Source organism: Trichomycterus rosablanca, chromosome 1 (genome assembly GCF_030014385.1).
Source record: "Trichomycterus rosablanca isolate fTriRos1 chromosome 1, fTriRos1.hap1, whole genome shotgun sequence".
NCBI lineage: Eukaryota > Metazoa > Chordata > Actinopteri > Siluriformes > Trichomycteridae > Trichomycterus > Trichomycterus rosablanca.
In genome coordinates, this window is record NC_085988.1 from 6,863,823 (window position 1) to 6,885,542 (window position 21,720).

General features: G+C 43.2%; 1 long non-coding RNA gene and 1 gene segment (V, D, J or C); one reads left to right on the top strand and one right to left on the bottom strand.

The window, feature by feature from the left end:
• Positions 1-5,123: 5,123 nt before the first annotated feature.
• LOC134312040 (Ig kappa chain V region 3381-like) lies at positions 5,124-16,006 on the bottom strand. The segment is given in 4 exon segments: positions 5,124-5,128; positions 6,827-6,925; positions 15,528-15,830; positions 15,958-16,006. Coding segments are annotated over 4 exon segments (456 nt in total).
• Positions 16,007-17,625: 1,619 nt separating this feature from the next.
• Positions 17,626-20,609, top strand: LOC134318012 (uncharacterized). Its single transcript, XR_010013317.1, has 2 exons — positions 17,626-18,129; positions 20,135-20,609. It is a non-coding gene; the product is annotated as an uncharacterized LOC134318012 (long non-coding RNA).
• Positions 20,610-21,720: the final 1,111 nt, after the last annotated feature.

A 21,720-nucleotide genomic window follows, 5' to 3' on the forward strand; every position in this document is an offset into this window, starting at 1 on the left:
AAACTCAGCTAGGCTCCTCCTCCTTTACTGCTGGTGGAGCCAATGAAGTGTGCTAAAAAGCCCAGGGCTCCGCCTCCCCCCCTTCCTCGGTAGGAGTCAGGGGGGGAGCCTGGCCGGCGCCATGTTGAACAAAGGCAGCACGTGGGTAAATGCCGTCCCATATTGAATTTATGTTTAATAATGATGTTTAATAATGATGTTATGTTCCAAAAAACCTAACAACCTCCACTAAAGTACTAAACTAAATTTACCTTCAAATGTACTTAAGTATGAAAGTAAAAGTAGCATGATTTAATATGGCTCTAATGTTTTATGATCATTTCTGTAACAAGACTCTTGATTAATCAACTCATTTTAGGTGAAAAGACTCTAGTGTCATTAATTTAGCTTCATTGACTAAGCTAAACTGGGTTTTACCTATTAAATAAGATAAACATGTAACATTTAGTGCTGAGCAAAAGCTAAACAATAACAGTATTAAGTATATTAATGACATTAAATTCATTATATTTTTAAAACAAAGCAACATACAGCTGAAAATGCTTGATAAGTAGTGGAAATGAATGGGGCTCTATGGGATGTTTGGAACTATTCAGAGCTCCACAACCCAGAAGCTGTGCAGAAAAAATCTCCCGCCCCCTTTCCAACGGTTCCCTATGGGAGTGTCGCCACTCTGTTCTCTCTACCGCTCTGGTGCAGCCCTATTCCATAAAGCAGTAATAAAGGAAATATCAGTCAGCCATAGGTTAAAAACAGCTACATTCACATGTATGTCTTAGGAATCAGGCAGGGTTAGTGTACGGGTCTGCGACTGTTGATTATTATTATTATTTTTTTCAGCCTGGAATTTGCATGAATCAAATAACATGATAAACACGTACTGACAGATAAACAGTGATTTAAAATGAGAAATCATAAAAGCATCTGTGAAATAAATGGAGAAAAAAATGTTTTTTTACTTAACAAAACAAATATCAAAACCATTCTGAAGTTTAGACATGGCTGTTGCAAAGAAATGACGAATCACACCATCACCAGTTGCTGGATCTCCTGAACAAACAAAATAAAATGCATACAACAGTAAACAGAAAATAGAGCTATTAAAATAGAATTTGTTAGTGTGGCAGTCCCATTGAATAAACTGTCGTGTCAACTAAACAAATCATCTCTACCGTTATCTTGCTGTAACTTCAAACATTCCCAGTAATCGTTTTATACCTGCTTGTGACTGCTTTTACTGAGCTTGCACATTCCTGTTATATTAACATGTTTATCACTTCATTACCCCCCCCCCCCCGCCTTGTGATTTCATTTAACCATAAACATTGTGTTGCTATAAACAAGCATATATGTTTTGATATCCTACCCTGTACAAACAGAGGTTAAATAATGAATTTAAAAAACAGTTTGGTACAATCTATATTTTTGTGTTAGTAAGAAATTGACCCTTCAGTGTGCATGTCAAAGGAGAAGCCCACTCAACACGAGCCATTTTATAAAAAGAAAGGATTGTCCTTTCCCTGTCCTCTGCACTGTCTCTGAGATCCATGGCAAAACTTAGTGGTTTTCCAGTTGCATGCTTATTTAAAATGTCTTCTTTGAATATCCTTGCTGCCTCTGTGGGATCTGGCTCTATTTTCCAAACTTAAACAGTTAAAAAATAAAGACTGAATTTATATTTAAGCTATATATGGATAAAACAACAAATTACTAAAATAAATCATGTAATGTTTAAATTGAATATAACCGACCACAATTCTCCTCAATGGGATCCAGATCAATGATCTGAGGAGTAGGCACATGTCCCTGAGGTGTCACTGGGGCTGGGATATTTCCCTGATGTGGAACGGAGACGTCCGTGTTGCTGGCCCTTGATGTCTGACTCTCCTGTGGTCTTGTCCACGTACTCACACATCTATCTTCATTTTTGGGGGAACTGGCACTTCCTGTGGCTACCTCCATTTGTACCTCAACACTGCTCTGCGATAGTCTTAGATAACAAAAGTTTCAACGTGGAAGAGGTCATATTAAAATACAACAGTTAAATTCAGTTCTAAAGAAGCAATATCCCAAACACCCACATGTTGGCCTTTAGAGAGTGTTTTTAATCAAAAAAGCAATAATTACTCTTATTTGTTAATATTTTGCCTTAAGTTTTGTTATACATTTTGCCCTACATGGTTAGTCCTACATTCACATGCACAGACTATCAAGCATGCCTTTTGGCTGGGGCTGGACTCACTATGCCTCATGCCACATGTCCGATGTATGACAACACATGCAGTGTACTAACAGATGTGATGTTTTAGCTGTGTAGAGCAATACCTCATGCATTCATCACTATGAGCCTTGATTTGTGAAAAAGGGAATTCTTCTCCATGTCACACATTTCTAAGGTGGTCGAGATATCTACAGAGGAGATCATGTACCAATTAAATACAAGAAATAATGACCTGATTTTCAGAAGGGAAGAGCAGTTTTAAAGAGAAACTTACAGGCTCCAGATTCAGGTTCCTCTGAAGTGGTCGAATGAAAATGGTAGCATGACCAATCTGGGTCTGTGGATCTTTCAGATGTCTGACATGGTAGCCCTCATTGGAACAGGGGATGAGGTTCAGTTTGCGACTTCGAGTTGTTCCAGAAATTTTGAGCAATTCAAATCCGCCCCCTTGTCTGAGTTTTGGAAATGCAGCTGAAAGGAATTCTTTGAATTCATGTGGATTTGTCTGACTACCTAAAAAGACGACAGATAACAACATGCAAAAAAGTGTGATTTCTAAAGTTTCACTAAAACCTGAGTGTGCATGGTAACCGTGATGCCGTATGTAGCTTTAAACGTAAGACGTTTCTCCCCTAATCTTGCAGCAACAAGCCTCTGTTTGGCAAATCGACTGGGGACTAAATCCTCATTTTTGTCCTCAAGACAACAGAAGACATGAGTGTAAGAATTAAGTTGTGCGGGCACAGCAAGGCATCGCTGACTTGTTGACCTCCTCCCCCCATGTGTGTATGGCCCGAACAGTCTTGAAACCTCGGCTAAGTGAGGAGCAAAGGGTAGCATTTACATTTTCTGCATTTAGCAGACGCTCTTATCCAGAGCGATTTACAGAAGTACTTCCAAAGTAAACAATTCATTCTCAAGTTTTAGTAAACAACCTGTTAGAACCAAAGTGTTTTTTTTGTTTGTTTTTTTGGAAATGGAAAAAAATTTTTAGTAAATAAGTACAAGTCAGCTTAAGTGCTTAATAAAAAGGTGATGAAGGTTTTTAATCGTTTTTTAAAGACAGCAAGAGACTCAGATGTTCGGACAGACAGAGGAAGTTCGTTCCACCACTTGGGTGCTAGAACAGAGAAGAGCCTTGATGCTTGTCTTCCTTTACTCCTGGGTAGAGGCTCAAGTCGAGCGAGACTGGTGGCTCGGAGGTTGCGTAATACAGAGCGGGGTTTGATTAGGCCTCGAAGGTAGCTTGGGGTTAGTGTTTGGGTTAGTGTTAAAATAACACTGTTTTAGTGTTAATCTAGTTACTCTAGTAGTGTTAAAGAAAAACTACAGTGTTATTTTAACACTAACCCAGTGTAGGTTATATCTTGTCTAGAGTTAAATAAAAAGTTACAGTGTTAAATTGTTAACACTACCAAGAGTGTTAAATTAACACTATCCAGTAAGAATTATATAAACACTTTATCACTCTTAAACACTCTAATAACCAGTACAGAGCGCTTTTAAACAGAACAGAGCACTTATAACCAGTACAGAGTGCTTATAACCAGTACAGAGCTCTTATAACCAGTAATAACGGAGAGAAGTTGAGTGTTTGTGTGGTACTTTCAGTACAGTCAGCCACATTACGCTTTATTTAGTTGAAGTGTTTTGTGGACCTGGAGCTGCAGAACCAGAACTGGTGTAGTAAATCCAGTTAAACACAGATACACGTGGAGCTTTTAGACTGGGTTTAATGGTTATTTCACAAAGATGGATGGTTCTTGGTGTGGAACTTAAATGATGTTTTATCGCTCAAGTCGAGCACTGAGCAAATCGACTATCTGTGCTGAGGGTCGCGGTGACAGTGAAGCACAAAATGCTTCTCATGTGATGAACTAAAGAAAACAACAACTGCTCCTGTGTAATATTGATGTGAGAGTAAACAGGAATTCTGTCAATGTTCTACTAATGATAGAAAAGTTACATATTTTTACTAACATTTTAGAAAGAAGATTGTGAATTAAAAATGTTTGTGCTCTTCCACTCCAGTCTGGATTTCAGAGGATTTTCATTCTAAGTACATTTTAACCTTCATTATTATGATTATGTCTGACAGTGGTGCAAATTTGTTTTTGTTTAGAGGAAAAAGTTTAAGTTGGATTGTTTCATTAGCAATGCTGCTAACATGTGTAAAAAGCTTAAAGCTGTGGGTCAAACTTGAAGCGATATGTGAAGCTTAAAGCTGTGGGTCAAACTTTAAACAGTGTGAACAGTGCGACCCTCTCCTCTCCTCCAGCAGCAGTAGGTAATGTGCAATTTAAATTACTAAGGGTAATGTGGATTTTTGGGATATTTTACAATGTTTACAAGGGTAATGTGCAATTCTTCACCAGCTTGTTACTAAACAGAAAGTCTATTTTTGAGTTATTGTTATTGTGTTATTGTCATTATTGTTGTAAATCTGTTAATTTTGTAAATTCTGGGTTTTTTTTACACTTATTTCTTATAACACTAGAGAGTATTGCAGCACCAGCACCACCGATTCTCTCCTCTGATCCAGCAGCGCCGCCGGCCCTCTTCTCTCCTCCAGTGGCAGTGTGGCAATAGTGTTTTTAATTTTAATTAAATTATAATATTTTATTTTATACACAAAAAAAGAAGTCAGACTTCTCCCTCTCCTTCAGCCCTCTTCTCTCCCCCAGCGGCCCTCTCCTCTTCTCTAACACAGAACAACCAGCTAAGCTAAGGCTAGAGAGCTTAACAGACTTTCTGAAGCTTGACAGATTTCAATCAAATCAGGGGAACAGAGACGAGCCATGTAAGAGAATAAGTCGGTGGCACAAACTTGGAGCAGTGACTGTCTAAGAATTAAATGAGGAACTTCCCAACATTCTCTCCCAGCATGGAGCGATCGACCGCATTATTCTGCACATGGGCAAAAATGACATTCACAGAGAGGAGTCAGAAATCTTAAAGAACAACTTCACTGAACTGTTTAATACACTCGAGAAGCTGACTGCTCAGAAGTTCATCAGTGGGCCTCTCCCAGCTTGAGGATCTAATATGTTTTCATGGCTACTCAACCTCAACACGTGGCTGAGCAGAACCTGCAGTCTGACATGCCTGAATTATTTTGACAATTATTTTAATCTATTCTGGGGGCACAGAGAATTTCTTTACCCAGATGGCACCCACCTAAGCAAGACTGGAGTGAAAGCACTAAAGGACAACATTCCCTCACCTGCTTTCAACCATGATAAAGGACCATCAACCATACAATCCCCATCACTGGAGAACACGGCTCAGGCTGAGTTTCTGACTCTCGACGAAAGCTATTATGATCATCATCAGCCAGTGACACGGCAGTCAACAGCAGAGACATCACGTCATCCTCCAACTTCTCTCTCAACAACATCACCTCCACATATGGATTTCACAGAGAAAATGGAGAAACTGGTGTGTGTGTGTTGGGACTAATTTCTCACACTCCATCTCAGCCAGTCCACAGGTTTCACCCAGAATTTGCTGAACTACTGTCAGTTATCTCTACTGAGTACAGCTTTTTCATCATAACTGGGGATTTTAACATCCACTTACATAATAACAAGGACAATAACACCAAATAACTTTTTGGACTTTTTGACATGTTTGGTCTATTGCAACATGTGAAAGGGCCTACACATACTCGAGGGCACACTCTGGATCTAGTTATTACTAAAGGTCTTAACATTTCTTCTGTTATGGTCAAGGACTTGGCCCTCTCTGATCATTTTTGTGTCTTCTTTGAAATACTGATCACTCCAGATGCTCAAACTAGCTCTGTTTCTTTTAAGAAAAGGTGCATAAATGAATGTTCTAGTTCTCAGTTTATGGAGGCCATAGCTATGTCACCAACTTTAATTGCAGAGTCAGTTGATGAACTCCTGGATAACTTTAACATGAAAATATTGACTGTCAGTGTCCTGTTGCTCTTCCTGTAGTTTTGCTGTGCTGAAATAAAGCTTGATTTTGGACATTGTCTGGTCTTTTCTTCTAGTTCATCATCATGATGAGTGTTAGGAGAGAAGATCTTTAGCTGGAGATTCAGTGCTGTGTGTTGTGCTTCAGTGAGTTTGGATGAAGGAAGATGAACATCTGGTGAAAGTGCTGCTCTATTCTGGGAGAAAGCAGATCACTCAGCCGTCTTCATGCAAATCTCCCTTTCACCCCCATGTTCTCTCACTTTAGCTTCTACTCGTTATAATTAGCTGATTTTGGTTGGTTGTTTATATCTCCTAAATTTAGTGCTGCACCCCTCTAGAATTGTGATTTTTATGTAAGGCATCAGGCACAAACTTACATCATTTCTGCATTTAGTGAATGAAGAGTTTTGTGCAACCATTAAAGCACCAGGCCGGTATCACATACTGAACTTGCACTGACAAACAATATATATTATGTCAAACATAAAAGGGTTTATATAAATTTGTCTGTAATGATTTTAAAGGATTATTCTATCAACTGTTACACTTATAACACTCATGATTGAGGCCAATGCCCATTAACACCAAGCACTTCTAAAGGGTTAATAGTGTCACCTGGTACACCTTGGTCTGTGGTAGAGGTCCTCAACATACGACCAACCTTCAAATACAAGGGGCCGATGTTCAATGTGCTTAATGTTAAAAGTTATTGTGCTCAAGCTAGTCAATTTTGAGTCTATCCCTAAGGTGAATACTGAACCTAGTGCCACCTTAACAGGGTTTCTAAACAGTTTGGGTCTCTAATTGCTCATTGAGTCTCTCCTACGTGGGTTAAGGCCCCCTGTAGTCAATCCTAACTGTCTTTGCAATCACGAAAACAGGTGTCACAGAGCTGTGTGACTAAAACTGGGTTTCTGGACAAGTTGCAGTTGTGATTTCTTATGTAATGTATGTATCATAAAATACATTTTCACTAACCCTGGTACATAAAGGGAGCCTTACTTCCTTAATCTCAAACAGTCATTGATCAGGCTAGCTAAATATATCACATCTGGGTTAAGATAGGTAAGAAGTTTAAGCAGGCCACTCACAGAGTTAATTCTAGAACGATATAGCTGATAAATCTCAATCAGATTCCCTTAGCAGAGTTTGTTCCTACAGGGATATAGTGTGGGCACTGGCAGGCATGACTAAATCTTTGGCACCTGAATATATGAAAACTGCCCAAAACGCAAACCCTGATTAACTTGAGTTGCTATTAAATAGCTGCATAGCACAATATTTGCAAAGCAACCTTAAGGACAGCCACAATCTTAGGAAAAAGGCCATCATATTGGTCACCCAGTCCAGAAACCGTTCCCAGGAACTAAAGGAGGTAAAAAGAGAAATGCAAGGCCCATAAGCAAAAGCATGCAGCGCTCACGAGTGAAATAGAGGGATTGGAACACACACTCTACAAGAATAATCAAGAGTTGAATCAAAACTCCTCCAAACCAGGCAAGGGAAGCTACTTCTCAAAGGAGTGACCCAGTGCTGGTCTATACCACAGGTAGGGCAAAATCACACGTAAAATAATGTTTCCAAACTCTGAAGTTTTCTGGGAGTTATATTCTCACTGATTTATTGAAGGCTATGCTGAGTTGCCCCACTGTATGATTTACTGAAAAAAGATGTTCCATTTATTTGGGGACAACCCCAAAAACAAGCCATGCAAGCTCTGATGGACAAGCTGTGCACAGCACCTTGTCTCATGTTTTCTCAGGTATTCTATCTGGAGGCTGGAATTTCAGAGTGCTGATCTGTACCAACACCATGATCAGGGCAAATGAGTAGTAGCATATGCCAGCAAACCCTGACAGCTCCTGCGTGCAAATACAAAAAAGCATTACTAGCCACAGTGTGGGCTGTCAAACATTTTCTCATTACACCAGCAGCCAGAAAGTGATTGTGGAAACCCACCACCAACCAGTGACTTTTCTCAACAGCCAACCAACTGACTTACCACTTAGCTGTATGTAAGGGAAATGGATTCATGACTTCAAACAAAAAGCCTGTCAAGCATAGGGAACTCTTCCAAGCTTGTGAACACATCGTAGACATGTACAATATGTTGGTATACTGGAAGAAAGTCATGGGGCATTCCAAAATCCCTGGCCGAGACAGGGATCTCAATAGCTATGCTGATCATTGGGCTAAGGTGGGGGCTACAAAGAGCATCCTGTGGACATTCGACCATGCCCACCTCCTGACCCACTAATTTTACCATACTCACACCTAGGTCTAGATTCACACCTCATACCACCACACATCAGAACCAAGTCATTGAAAAAAAACAAGTAAACATTCACAGCCATTCAACCTGTTTGTGGCCTGACCATCTCCTTTGGGCAGAGCATCGGACCGAGTGGGGGGAATGTAGTGGAATGGACCTCCACCCATCCTACAGACATTAAGACTCTGGAATTATTTACAGTGCCTTATCAAAGTTGTATGATCTTTTGGAAGATTGTTAACAATGTTTTTGGGACTTGGGCCACAGAGTTAAAATAAAATAATAATAATAAAAAAAACTAGGTATACAGCTAGGTATGGCTTACAGTTGATTAAGGCTCTGTAGCTAATAGGAAGAAGGCTGTAGCATGGAAAACAGGAGGGTGGCCACCACTACCACCACCACTCTTTCACACAGGCAGAAGAGCTGGCACTGTTACAGAACAGTGGCCAGACTATAACCAATGGAATCCCTGAAGGAAACTCATCTGAGCCAACAACCCCCCAGGACAAGTGTTTTATGTTAAAGGCATGTTCATTACACTTAATTTATTGGTTTCTGTCACGTGGGAAGAAGGGAGGACTCACACGCAGAGATAAATACAAATTATATTTTATTTAATAATAATAAACAGAAAAACAAACAGGGAAAATAAAAGGGCAACAAGAAAAACCGATCGGAACCTCCGACGGAAGAAGCGAACTAAAAAATGACAAAAGGGAAAAAAATGAAGAGAGCAGACGCGAACCCCGGTCTTCAAGGCGAGAGCCGGGAGCGTTACCACCGCGCCAACCTGGCGCGGGTTAATGAAACGCGCGTAGGCGCTGAAAGCGCTACGGTGAGCAGTTGCGGGAGAAAAAACATCCGCTGACTTCTAGCCCCAGCGCAGCGGTAGGCTAGCATAGGTATCAATCGGTGAGGGATCAGCTTACGGTCGCTGTAGCTGAAGCACACCGATCTGAAAAAGAGAAAAGATGCAAGTTCAGTTTAGGCAAGCTCAAACATGCGGATTCGAACCGGGGTTGCTGGCAGACCAACCTAACGCCTTACGGAGTCGCCACCCAGCGGTTGTGGAACCCAATGAATAGATTCAATAAGTGCAATATAGCGGAGCACCGAACCAGCGCCGTATCACGGCGTGCATGCAACCGCTAATGCTAAATGCTACATGAATAAACAAACGGCAGTACGAGGACTGCACGGCGTCGCACCACGCTATGTCTAAGAGGAGAAAGGAACACTAACTACCTCGACCTTGCGGTCTACACACCCTAATGGCCTTGTGCCACCAGGGGAACCACCTACGTCTACGAACAGAGCGTGGACGAGCTGCCACCAAGAGAGCGAAAACAAACAAAAGGTGCGACACCCGCTGCTGCACGGAGCTGGCTTAAATAGCCAGCCCCACAGCTGCGGGTGATCAGCCCTAATGAGCCACCTACCACTTAAGGCCTTGTTTTCTGAGCTCTGTAATGCCTGTTTCGCTGGGAACCCGGGGCACGTTCACCAGCTACTACAGGCCTCGTTATAGGACCCCCTCCTCTAGGGACAGCTCCTGAGGTCCCAAGACCCGCAGCTCGGTTCCTACGGAACTCGCGGATCAGTTCAGGGTCCAGGATCTGACGAGCCGGTACCCATGAACGTTCCTCAGGGCCGTAACCCTCCCAATACACCAGGTATTGGGTGCTACCCTGGACCTTCCTGCTATCCATCAGCCGGCGGACAGTGAAGGCAGGGGCACCTTGGATGATACGAGGGGCGGGAGGTTTGGGAGGGGGTGAAACTCCCCCGCACATAAATGGTCGGATTTGGGAGACATGGAAGGTTGGATGCACTTTCATCTTGGGAGGAAGCTCCAACCTATACGTCACCGGGTTGATCCGCTTTACCACCTTGAACGGACCAATGTACTTGGGCGCCAACTTGTGAGGGGCACCTCGAACGGGGAGATCCCTCGTCAGCTTTGCGCTTCACAGAGCGCTGGGTGGCCACAAGTGCCTGCCTTGCTTTGCGCCAGGCGGCGCGGCAGCTGCGGACATGAAGCTGTACAGACGGGACCGCTACCTGCTGCTCCTGCTCAGGAAAGAGCGGCGGAGGGTACCCGAACTGAGCCTCAAACGGTGACATACCAATCGCCGAATGATGCAGGGTATTGTGAGCAAACTCTGCCCACAATAGTTTATCCGACCACGTGGTCGGATTCCCTGCCGTCAGGCATCTAAGCATCTTGCTCAGATCCTGGATCAGCCTCTCCGACTGCCCGTTCGACTCGGGGTGATACCCCGAGGATAAGCTGGCCTTAGCGCCAATAAGTTGGCAGAAGGCCCGCCAGCACTGGCTCACAAACTGTGGACCCCGATCAGACACAATGTCTGACGGGACCCCATGTGCTCTCACCACATGTTGCAGAATGATTTGCGCAGTACCCATGGCGGATGGTAGCTTGGGCAGTGGAACAAACAGGCAAGATTTGGTAAACCGGTCGACCATTACCAATACCGCCGTGAACCCTCTGGACTTTGGCAAGCCTGTCACAAAGTCCAGGGCAATATGGGACCACGGTCTAGCAGGTATCGGCAACGGATGGAGAAGGCCCCTAGGGCGTTCTCTGGGACTCTTATTCAGAGCGCACACAGAGCAGGCACGGACAAAGTCACGTACCTGGTTCTCCATCCCCGGCCACCAAAATCTTCGGCGCAGCAACTCCAGGGACTTAGTCACGCCTGGGTGCGCCGCAAACGGGGAAGCATGAGCCCACTCAAAAACCTGACGCCGTACGGTAGAAGGTACATACAGTCTGTCAGGAGGTCCCACACCGGGGTCGGGTTCAGCCCGCTGGGCGTCCCGAATGACCTTTGAGATGCCCCAGGTGACTGGGGCAGCTATCTGGGTCGAGGGGATCACGGGATCAGGTCCGGTCTCCGGCCTAGTCGGTTCCCACTGTCTAGACAGGGCATCCGGTTTAGTGTTTCTGGATCCCGGTCTATAAGACAGTGTGAAGTGGAACCTACCAAAAAATAAGGACCACCGGGCCTGACGTGAGTTCATCCTTTTTACTTGCTGGATGAACGACAAATTTTTGTGATCTGTCCAGACAAGAAAAGGATGTTTGGCCCCCTCGAGCCAATGTCGCCACTCCTCTAAAGCCAACTTAATGGCTAAAAGTTCCCTGTCTCCGACCGGGTTATTCCGCTCAGCCGGAGTCAGGCGGTGCGAAAAGAAGGCACACGGATGCAGCTTCCTTCCTGGCCCCACTTCCTGGGACAAAATTGCCCCTACCCTGATCTCTGAGGCGTCCACTTCGACCACGAAGGGTTCCTCAGGATTGGGCAACTGCAAAACTGGTGCAGTCGTCAGGAGAGCTTTTAGCTTGTCAAAAGCCTGTTGGGCCTGCACCGACCACTTGAAAGGGACCTTGCCCATAAGGACCGTTAATGGAGCGGCGACGGAGCTAAAGTTCTGGATGAAACGCCGGAAAAAATTTGCAAAGCCCAAAAACCTTTGCATCTGGCGTACAGAACTTGGAGTTGGCCACTTCTCCACCGCAACGACTTTAGCCGGGTCCATGCGAAGGGTGCCCTCAGCCACTACAAACCCCAGGAAAGAAACCGTGGGGGAGTGAAAAACAGACTTCTCCAGCTTGACGAACAACTGGTGATCGAGCAAAAGCTGGAGAACCCGTCGGACATGCCCTACGTGCTCGTCGATGGACCGACTAAAGATAAGAATATCGTCTAGATAGACATAGACGAATTTATCAAGAGTCTCCCGCAAGACCTCATTGATAAACCTCTGGAAGACTGCGGGGGCATTCATTAACCCAAATGGCATCACCAGATACTCATAGTGGCCAGTGGGCGTAATGAACGCAGTCTTCCACTCATCCCCCTGCCGGATCCGAATTGTACGCGCTGCGTAAATCGAGCTTCGTAAAAACAGATGCTCGCTGAAGGGCTTCGAAAGCCATGGCCATCAGCGGCAGCGGGTACCGATCCTTGATCGTTATGGCATTCAGACCGCGGTAGTCAACACAGGGGCGCAAGGTGCCATCGACCCAAGCTGCATGGGTTCGGGATCCGGTTCGGGTGGAGAGGCTCTAGGAGGGACCTGTGCACGAATAAACGGAGGACAGGTACTCCGTTCTCGCGCACGCTGGCGAAGGCGCGTGTCAACGGATGTCGCCAGCGTATAAAAGGCCTTTAGTGTAGTGGGTGGGTCCCTAGTGGCGAGCTCGTCCTTGATCTTACCAGAGAGGCCACGATGGAAGATGGCGGTAAGGGCTCCCTCGTCCCAACCACACTCTGCTGCTAGCGTTCGAAACTCAATAACATAATCCGCTACTGATCGACTACCTTGGGTGAGCTCGAGAAGGCGTGGACCCACCTCGCGGCCCCCGAAGGGTGAAAAAAGGTCTCCTTAAGGGCCTCCTTGAAAGCACTTTCAGATGAGCATTCGGGGGCATTTTGCTCCCAGAGGGCAGTAGCCCACTCTAATGCTCTACCCGACAACAAGGACACGATGTAGGCGACTTTAGAACGCTCGGTAGGATAGCGAGAGGGTTGAAGTTCGAACGCTAGTGCACATTGAAGGAGAAAGCCGCGACACCTCTTAGCGTCCCCCGAAAATCTTTCGGGGGGAGGTATGGGGGTGTCGCGGACTCCAGACTCCCCAGAGTGGGTCACGGGATTTGGGATGGGCTCAGAGGTTGGCGGATGCCGGGTGAGCGTAGCTACCCGCTGAGCCAACTCATTAAGGGCCACCTCATGTCTGCCCAACGCCACACCTTGGTGGCGTAACACGTCCGCGAACTGTTGGGGCTCTGCTGAGTCCATAACTGGTTGCACCTTTCTGTCCCTATAACGAGGCCTGTAGTAGCTGGTGAACGTGCCCCGGGGTTCCCAGTGAAACAGGCATTACAGAGCTCAGAAAACAAGGCCTTAAGTGGTAGGTGGCTCATTAGGGCTGATAACCCGCTCTGTTCGTAGACGTAGGTGCCACCAAGAGAGCGAAAACAAACAAAAGGTGCGACACCCGCTGCTGCACGGAGCTGGCTTAAATAGCCAGCCCCACAGCTGCGGGTGATCAGCCCTAATGAGCCACCTACCACTTAAGGCCTTGTTTTCTGAGCTCTGTAATGCCTGTTTCGCTGGGAACATAAACGCTCTAGTTCATAAACTGTGGAATACTGAGAACTGTATTGATAGTCTGAACAGTTTTTTAATGCCATCTCTCTAGTGATTGGTGGTGTGGTTCAACCAGTTGAGCCTCCTGCACTTACTACCTGTAAGTGATCTTAATGTTCCTAGATCTTACCTGATGTGTATAAATACCTTCCTTTAAAACGAACAAATCACTGTTGCAGGACGATGATGAAACAATCTCGGCTGCTTCAGAGTGGGATAATCCTGGGAGGCCTATAGAGGTACAGTATACATTGCATATGTTGAATATATCGACCATGGCATTTCATTTGATCAACCATGATGTGTATGAGGGATCATCCACCTCCAGAGCTTAGCTTGGAACAGTCAGAATATGTTTATGTCTCACCAAATAACTGAAATATTCAGAACACAAAACTATTTATTCGACCATAACATGGTATTGTTGTCTCTTTTTTTCAAGCTTTCTGTAAAGGATTTATACAAGGTCTACCGGCAGAAACGTGGGAGGTAAAGGTGGGGGTAGTTGCTGTGAGTGTATAAATATGAATGTTCTTACTAAAGAATAAGAACAGGGAAATTAACTCATTGGCAGTTGTTTATTTTCAGTAAATAAAGAAATCATGAAAACAGCAATGAAGTTGTCTTTTTTTTATTGCTCTATTTATATTGTATAGAGCAGTTGGGTGAGAGAAATGGTGAGAAATAATCAGAGAAGTAGATATTGCAGATTGCCACCATCAAAAGAGAGCAACATCCCACCATACCCCAAATAGATGCTGAGGAGGAACCTCATTTTAATCTACCTGAACACAGAAATGGTAGAATTGTCAGAGAGGCAATGTTTTAAAATACCACACGTCACTATAATGTCACATGCCCTCTCTGGGGTGACATCGTCGTATTGTCCTGTAAGCACAGTAGGGGTGCAGTAAATTAAAACTAAAACAATCTAACATTACACTGAATGTGAACCAAACTCCTAGCAAAAGTGCCACAGACGTACCCTGATCAAATGTATTGTATAGTGCAGACTCACGTTTATAATAATTAGCATCACATGAGTCTGCAATTCTGTGGAATTCCTCTTTGATGTTTATTATAAGCTTATGCCCAGGGAACACCACAAAACTGTACATCAAGCATTTTAATGCTAGGCATACTTTTCAGATGGACCGACACACAGTTGCCTTGCTTAGCTTAGCTTAGCTTAGCGTCTCCTATATTGTATAACAAGGATCCACTGGCAAAAAACGGAAAGCAGTGCATATGGTCTGCAAATAAGTGAGAGCTGATCCACGATGTGGGATATTGGAAATGTGTGGGTTAAGAACATTGTTTATGTACGTATATAATTGACTAACGAAAAACTGAAATGTTCGTTTAGAAATTCACCAAGAAAGGACGTCTAATCTGGGTCTAATGATTAATTCCTGATGAAAAACTCTGTGAAAAATTTGTGCTTCAATATCCACTGGATCCTCTAGAAAAGGACACGCCATGTTTGCATAAGAAAAGTGTGTGTAACCCAGGTTTAGGGTTAAGTTAACCAGCGAGCAGGTTAGCTTCAGAGTCAGGTCAGTTCAATTCTCTTTAATGAGCTCTTCTGAAATCAGGTCCTCTCAGTTTAAAAGCTTCTGTTGTTAATATGATCTGAATATTCTGTATTTTCTACACTCAGTTAAAAGCAGCAACAAATCTGAAGTATCGTGAAGTGATTTAAAAACATGATCTTGGATGATCTGAAATCCATGACTGATGCTGTGAGTGAGTGAGGTGTTTCCTGTACAGAGTGAATGATTGTACTGTATCACATCCTCCCCCTCAGCACCTGCAGTCGGTCCCAGCTGCAGCAGTGCAGTTACTGTACACTTCCACTCACCCAGGTTTTTGTACCACCATATAACACTGTGTGAAGACACCACTACCACTGATATAATGTGCACTCTGACAGTAATAATCTCCTGCATCTCCAGTCTCAATTCTACTGATGGTCAGAGTGAAGTCAGATCCAGATCCACTGCCACTGAAATGATCTGGAATACCTGATGCTCTGTTGCTAGTGTAGTAGATCAGGAGTTTAGGAGCTTCTCCAGGTTTCTGCTGATACCATGCTAAATGATTACCACCATGAACAGCAGAACTGGTTTTACAGTTGATGGTGACTGAAGCTCCTGGATCAACATGTTTTACTGCAGGACTCTGAGTCACAGTCACCTGACCTCTGGATCCTGAAAACAATAAGAAGAATAAAGACGTTCACTACATGAAGAACCATGTGGAGTTTAAGGTTCATCTAGTGGACCTTCTCTACATGGCAGAGCCTCCTCACCAGTAGAACATAAAGCATCGTGTTACCTTGAGTGCAGAGAGCCAGTGTGCAGATGAAGATGGAGATGAAGGTCATGGTTGATGTGGGTGAAGATGCTGGTCAGCAGCTCTCAGTCATGAAGTGTTAAACTGACAGAGCTTTAAACACTGACAGAGCACTGAAGCATGTAGTGTGTGTGTGTGTGTGTGTGTGTGTGTGTGTGTGTGTGTGTGTGTGTGTGTGTGTGTGTGTGTGTGTGTGTGTGTGTGTAGAATCACTGGAGTGGAACAGTGTGAATGTGTCACTCAGAGATGCAATACTGCCACCTTATGGTGAAAGAACAATCAGCTGCTACATATGGAAGTATCTCCTGTACCGTCTCTTATTCTCCCTTTATTTACTATAGTAATTGTGACCTGCACTCATGTACTCAGTATTTAGGAGGGGTGTCCACATAATTTAAAATACTCCATATGATCTAAATAAAGACAGATGATAGTTTGATATAAAAGTTGTAATAAATGATCAGAAAGAGTTACAAGGTTTAGCTGAACTGAGCTGGAACTGAGATGCTGGTCTGTGGAACAAACAGATCATTTTAACCATCAACAGCAGAAACTGGAACCAGTCAGTATTTCATCTTAAATATTCTGTAGAATCCTCATGATCATCTGATCATCAGCTCTCATTTTATATTGGTGAGAACTGGTTATGTTTAAAACCACATCAAATGATGATCAGCTTTTATTTTCAGAGTACAGAGAGTGTAGATGAAGATCCTCCTCCTCCTCCTCATATCCACTATTAGGTGAATCTACCATATGTTCACATTGTAGGTATACTGTTACTGACTGTAGCTCATCTGTAATTCTGCACAGTGTTACGTGTTCAGTGATTTATGGGGTAGAAAAGAAGTCGATTCAATCATGAAACGACCAATCAGGAGATTTGATCTAAGTGATGAATCGTTCTCAGCACATTTTATTGTTTGTATGAACTGATACTTGAATTGATCAGACCGAACACTATATGACCAAAAGTATGTGGACACCCCTCCTAATTATTAGGTTCATGTGTTTCAGCCACACTCATTGAAATCTGGTGTATAAAACCAGTTATATAAATGATATGCTTATAGCTTTGTGGCAACAGTTTAGGGAAGGCCCCTTCCTGTTTGACTGGTCAGGTGTCCACATACTTTTGGCCCTATAGTATATTTTACCTTCACTTTAATCACATCTATCTGAATGTACAGAACATGTCATGATGGTTTCATTCATATCATCTCTTCTACCACTGCTGCTTCATCTCAAACCTTCATTCTACTAGTGAGATGTTCCATGTGCTGATGAGAATCCCTGTTCCACAGTGAGGAGAACACCACAAAGAGAGGAACATGCTCAGTACTGTAGTGCTTTGTAGATGATGATGTTCAGTGGAGTGCAGCTTTAGCAGCTCTGCAGATGTTCTCAGATCAGTGTGTGTTTCAGAGAACTTCCTCTACAGCTGAAGGAGGTTTTTGTACCAGCAAATAACACTGTGTGAAGGGATACTCCTCATCATGCTGACAGTAATAATCTCCTGCATCTTCAGCCTGGACTCCAGTGATTTTTAGAGTAAATTCTATATCATACCCACTTCCACTAAATCGTTCAGGAATACCAGAATGAAGATTAGATACACCATAGATCAGGAGTTTAGGAGCTTCTCCAGGTTTCTGCAGGTACCAGTGGAGATCATCATCAATTTTCTGACTGGCTCTGCAGTTGATGGTAACAGTTTGTCCTGGAGAAACCGAGTGAGATCCTGGAGTCTGAGTCATGATGATTTCTCCAAACGACTCTAAAGAGAAGAAGAGAGAAAAGTTGAAGGTGATAAAGAGACGGTGATGGTGAGCGCTGATGTTGGAGGACTGATATGAAGATAGTAAATAAACAGTGAATCTCACGTTGAGTGAGGAGGCCGAGTGTATTCAGCAGTAGAATCAGAACCTTCATCATTGTGCTGCGTCTCAGTGACTCTGAAAGTCCTGAACCCAGTCTGATCAGAACTACAGCTCTTATAGTGTGTGTGTGTGTGTGTGTGTGTGTGTGTGTGTGTGTGTGTGTGTGTGTGTGTGTGGAATCACTGGAGTGGAACAGAGGTTTTTGTACGACGGCTTCATTGGAATGTATCACTGTGCTACACTTTTGGTGGAGGAACCAAACTCATTGTAAACAGTAAGTAGTTTTATTTCTCCTAAACTAAAAACATTTTTTAATTATTAATAACAATAAATATACAATACTGTAATATTTAGTAATTGTGTCTATTGAGGTGTTTTTGATGGTAAATATAAAGCTGGTCTCTGGTTGATGAAGTTTGGTGTAAACTGGTACGAGTGACTGGTGCTGATGTAAAATCCAGACGAATGCTGCTGTGTGTTTGTGCTAAACAATGAATATTTCTGTAATCAGCTACAGTCATGTGAAAAAGTTAGGACACCCCATAAAAACCTTTGTCTTTTTGAACATATTTAAACATAATGAACATTTGAGCTTCATTAAATATTAAAAATGACTTTTAAACACAAGCTGTAAAATGTAATAAACAAAAATGGAAACTGACTGTGAGGAAAAAGTTAGGACACCGTATGTTCTAATAGCTGGTATTTCCTCCTTTGGCTGAAATAACCTCAGTTAGACGTTTCCTATAACCAGCTACCGTCTCTAACATCGACTGGGAGAAAGTTTTTCTCTCTCCTCCATGCAGAATTTCTTCAGCTGTGTGAGGTTTGAGGGGTTTCTTGCATGTACAGTCCGTTTTAAATCACCCCACAGCATCTCAATAGGATTAACATCCGGGCTTTGACTTGGCCATTCCAGAACTCTCCATTTCTTTCTTTTGATTCATTCCTTGGTGGATTTACTGGAATGTTTTGAGTTGTTGTCATGTTGCTTGGTCCACCTCCGCTTCAGCTTCAGTTTTTGGACAGATGGTCTTACATTTTCCTCAAGCACCCTCTGATACAGTGAAGAATTCATCATGGATTATATAATGGAGAGCTTGACAGACCCTGCTGCTGCAAAGCAGCCCCAAACCATGACATTTCCAGCTCCATACTTCACAGTTGGTATGAGGTTCTTGTGCTCAAATGCTGTGTTTGGTTTGCACCCAACATGTCTTCTGTTACTTTGCCCAAATAATTCAACTTTGCATTCATCTGTTCAAAGCACATTGTTCCAGAAGTCCAGGTCTTTGTCTAGATGTTCTCTGGTAAACGTTAATCTTGCCCTGATGTTTTTTTTTTGACAGCAAGGGTTTCCTTCTTGCACACCTCCCATAAAAATTAAAATGTGTGTCTCTTTCTGATGGTAAATGTATGAACCTTGACATCAACTGTGGCAAGAGCGACCTGTAAGTCCCGTGACGACATTGTAGGATTATTGGAGACTTCTTGACACATCTTGCTGTCTGCTCTTGGGCTGAACTTGCTAGGATGGACTGACCTAGCCATGTTGGCAGTTGTTTTAAATGTTCTCCACTTGTAAATTATTTTCTAATTGTTTTGAGATCTTTTTAAATCCCTTCCCAGACTCATATGCATCTACAACCTTCTTTCTGAAGACCTCAGAGAGTCTTTAGATCTCACCATGGTGATACCACTCACTTCAACAATCAAGAGCAAACCAAACTAATGTCTGAGCTTGAAATAAAACTCCAGTGTCCTCTAACAATGGTCTAATCATTACAGCTGATGTGGTGACTTGATTCTAATTTTAGACATTTTAAGTAGTAATAAATGTGGGGGTGTCCTAACTTTTTCCTTACAATAATATTCATTTTTGTTCATTACATTTACATCTTGTGTTTAAAAGTATTTTTTCAGTTTTGTTTAATGATATGAGCTCCATCTCTCACTACTGTTCAAATGAAGCTCAAATCCCATTTGTTTAAATACGTTCAAAAAGACAAAAGTTCTTATGGGGTGTCCTAACTTTTTTACATGACTGTACATCTGGTGTTGAATGCTAAAGTAATAAGAGTTGATGTTGAATCTGTGCTAACAGAAGCTTGCAGATGTTTCTACTGAACTGCAGTGATGTGAGAACAGTGTGCAGCAGCACTGCATTGATGATTGAACACAGATGAAGGTTTCCAGTCTGGATGCTTAATAAGCAGTAAGGAGGAAATGATGTGGAAACGTTTCTAAATGGGACTTTTTGTTCTGTTTCTCCTGTACAGCCGGTCCCACGGTGAAGCCGTCCGTGTCTCTGCTCCCTCCCTCCTCTCTGCAGCTGTCTGAGGGATCGGCCTCGCTGCTCTGCCTGCTGTCTGGTTACTCTCCACAGGGGGCGCTGGTGAGCTGGACGGTGGACGGCACAGTGCTGCAGGACGGGGTGGTGACCGGAGCAGAAGAACTTAAAGGGGGCAGTTGGAGGCGTGGTAGCACCCTGACCCTCACCAAAGCACAGTGGGAAAAGAGGGCGGAGTTTGGCTGTAAGGTCTCTCACGGTGGCGTCGATCATCCCGTCGTATTCAGAAAGAACCAGTGTGAAGGCTAGCAGCTCCCAGATAGAACTGAACATGGAGACACTTCCACATGCTTCTACAATGGAGTTTCAGTTCTACACAATGCTGCATTTCGGTCTTTCCTCTGTTCAGTGTCCTGTTGCTCTTCCTGTAGTTTTGCTGTGCTGAAATAAAGCTTGATTTTGGACATTGTCTGGTCTTTTCTTCTAGTTCATCATCATGATGAGTGTTAGGAGAGAAGATCTTTAGCTGGAGATTCAGTGCTGTGTGTTGTGCTTCAGTGAGTTTGGATGAAGGAAGTTGAACATCTGGTGAAAGTGCTGCTCTATTCTGGGAGAAAGCAGATCACTCAGCCGTCTTCATGCAAATCTCACTTTCACCCCCATGTTCTCTCACTTTACCTTCTACTCATTATAATTAGCTGATTTTGGTTGGTTGTTGGGGGGCTGGTTTTACTTCTTAAATTAATGCTGCACCCCTTTAGAAATGTGAATAAACACTTCTTGCTGTAACACTGAGAAATCATGAAGAAATGAAGCATTGCAGGTCATCACACATACACACGTTCTTTTATTCACCTTCAGGAGGAAAGATCAGACCTCAGAGTAAATACATGTGAATAAGGAGAACATCAGTAGCACCAACACTAGATATTTTCTCCAAACCAAAAGTTAAAGTTCAGAGGTGATTCCACTCTCAAACAGCACGTCCACATATTTATGCTCCTTCATTCATTATTACACTTCTGTCTGAGGTGTGAAGAACATTAGAAAATCCTTTAAAATTGCATCTATCAGAAGTCTTTGATCTTTAGTCATTTTTATCTGTGGTTTCATTAGAATGATGAAATTCCTGAATGTGTCACTCATAGATGTAATACTGCCACCTTGTGGTCATAGAACTGTCAGCTAAAACACATGGAAGATTTACATAAAGAAAAACTAAAAATATACTACATGACCAAAAGTATGTGAACACCTGATCATGTCCATGCAGGACAATGTATTTTAAAACCACAGTCATCAATATAGAGAGGGAATAACAGTCTCCACTCTTCTGGAAAGGTTTTCCACAAAACAAATGGAGTTTGATTTTGAACATTTCTGCCAGTTCAGCTAAAAGGCATTTGTTAGGCATTGATGTTCAACAAGAGCTGATTTATTTCATAAGGGTTTAGGGTGGTTAAACATTGTCAGAAGTATGTAGACACATCCACATACATTTGTTGGACGTCAATTCTGAAGATTTAGGCATTAACTTGAAATGTCTCCCACACACCCATCACAGCAGAGATGTTC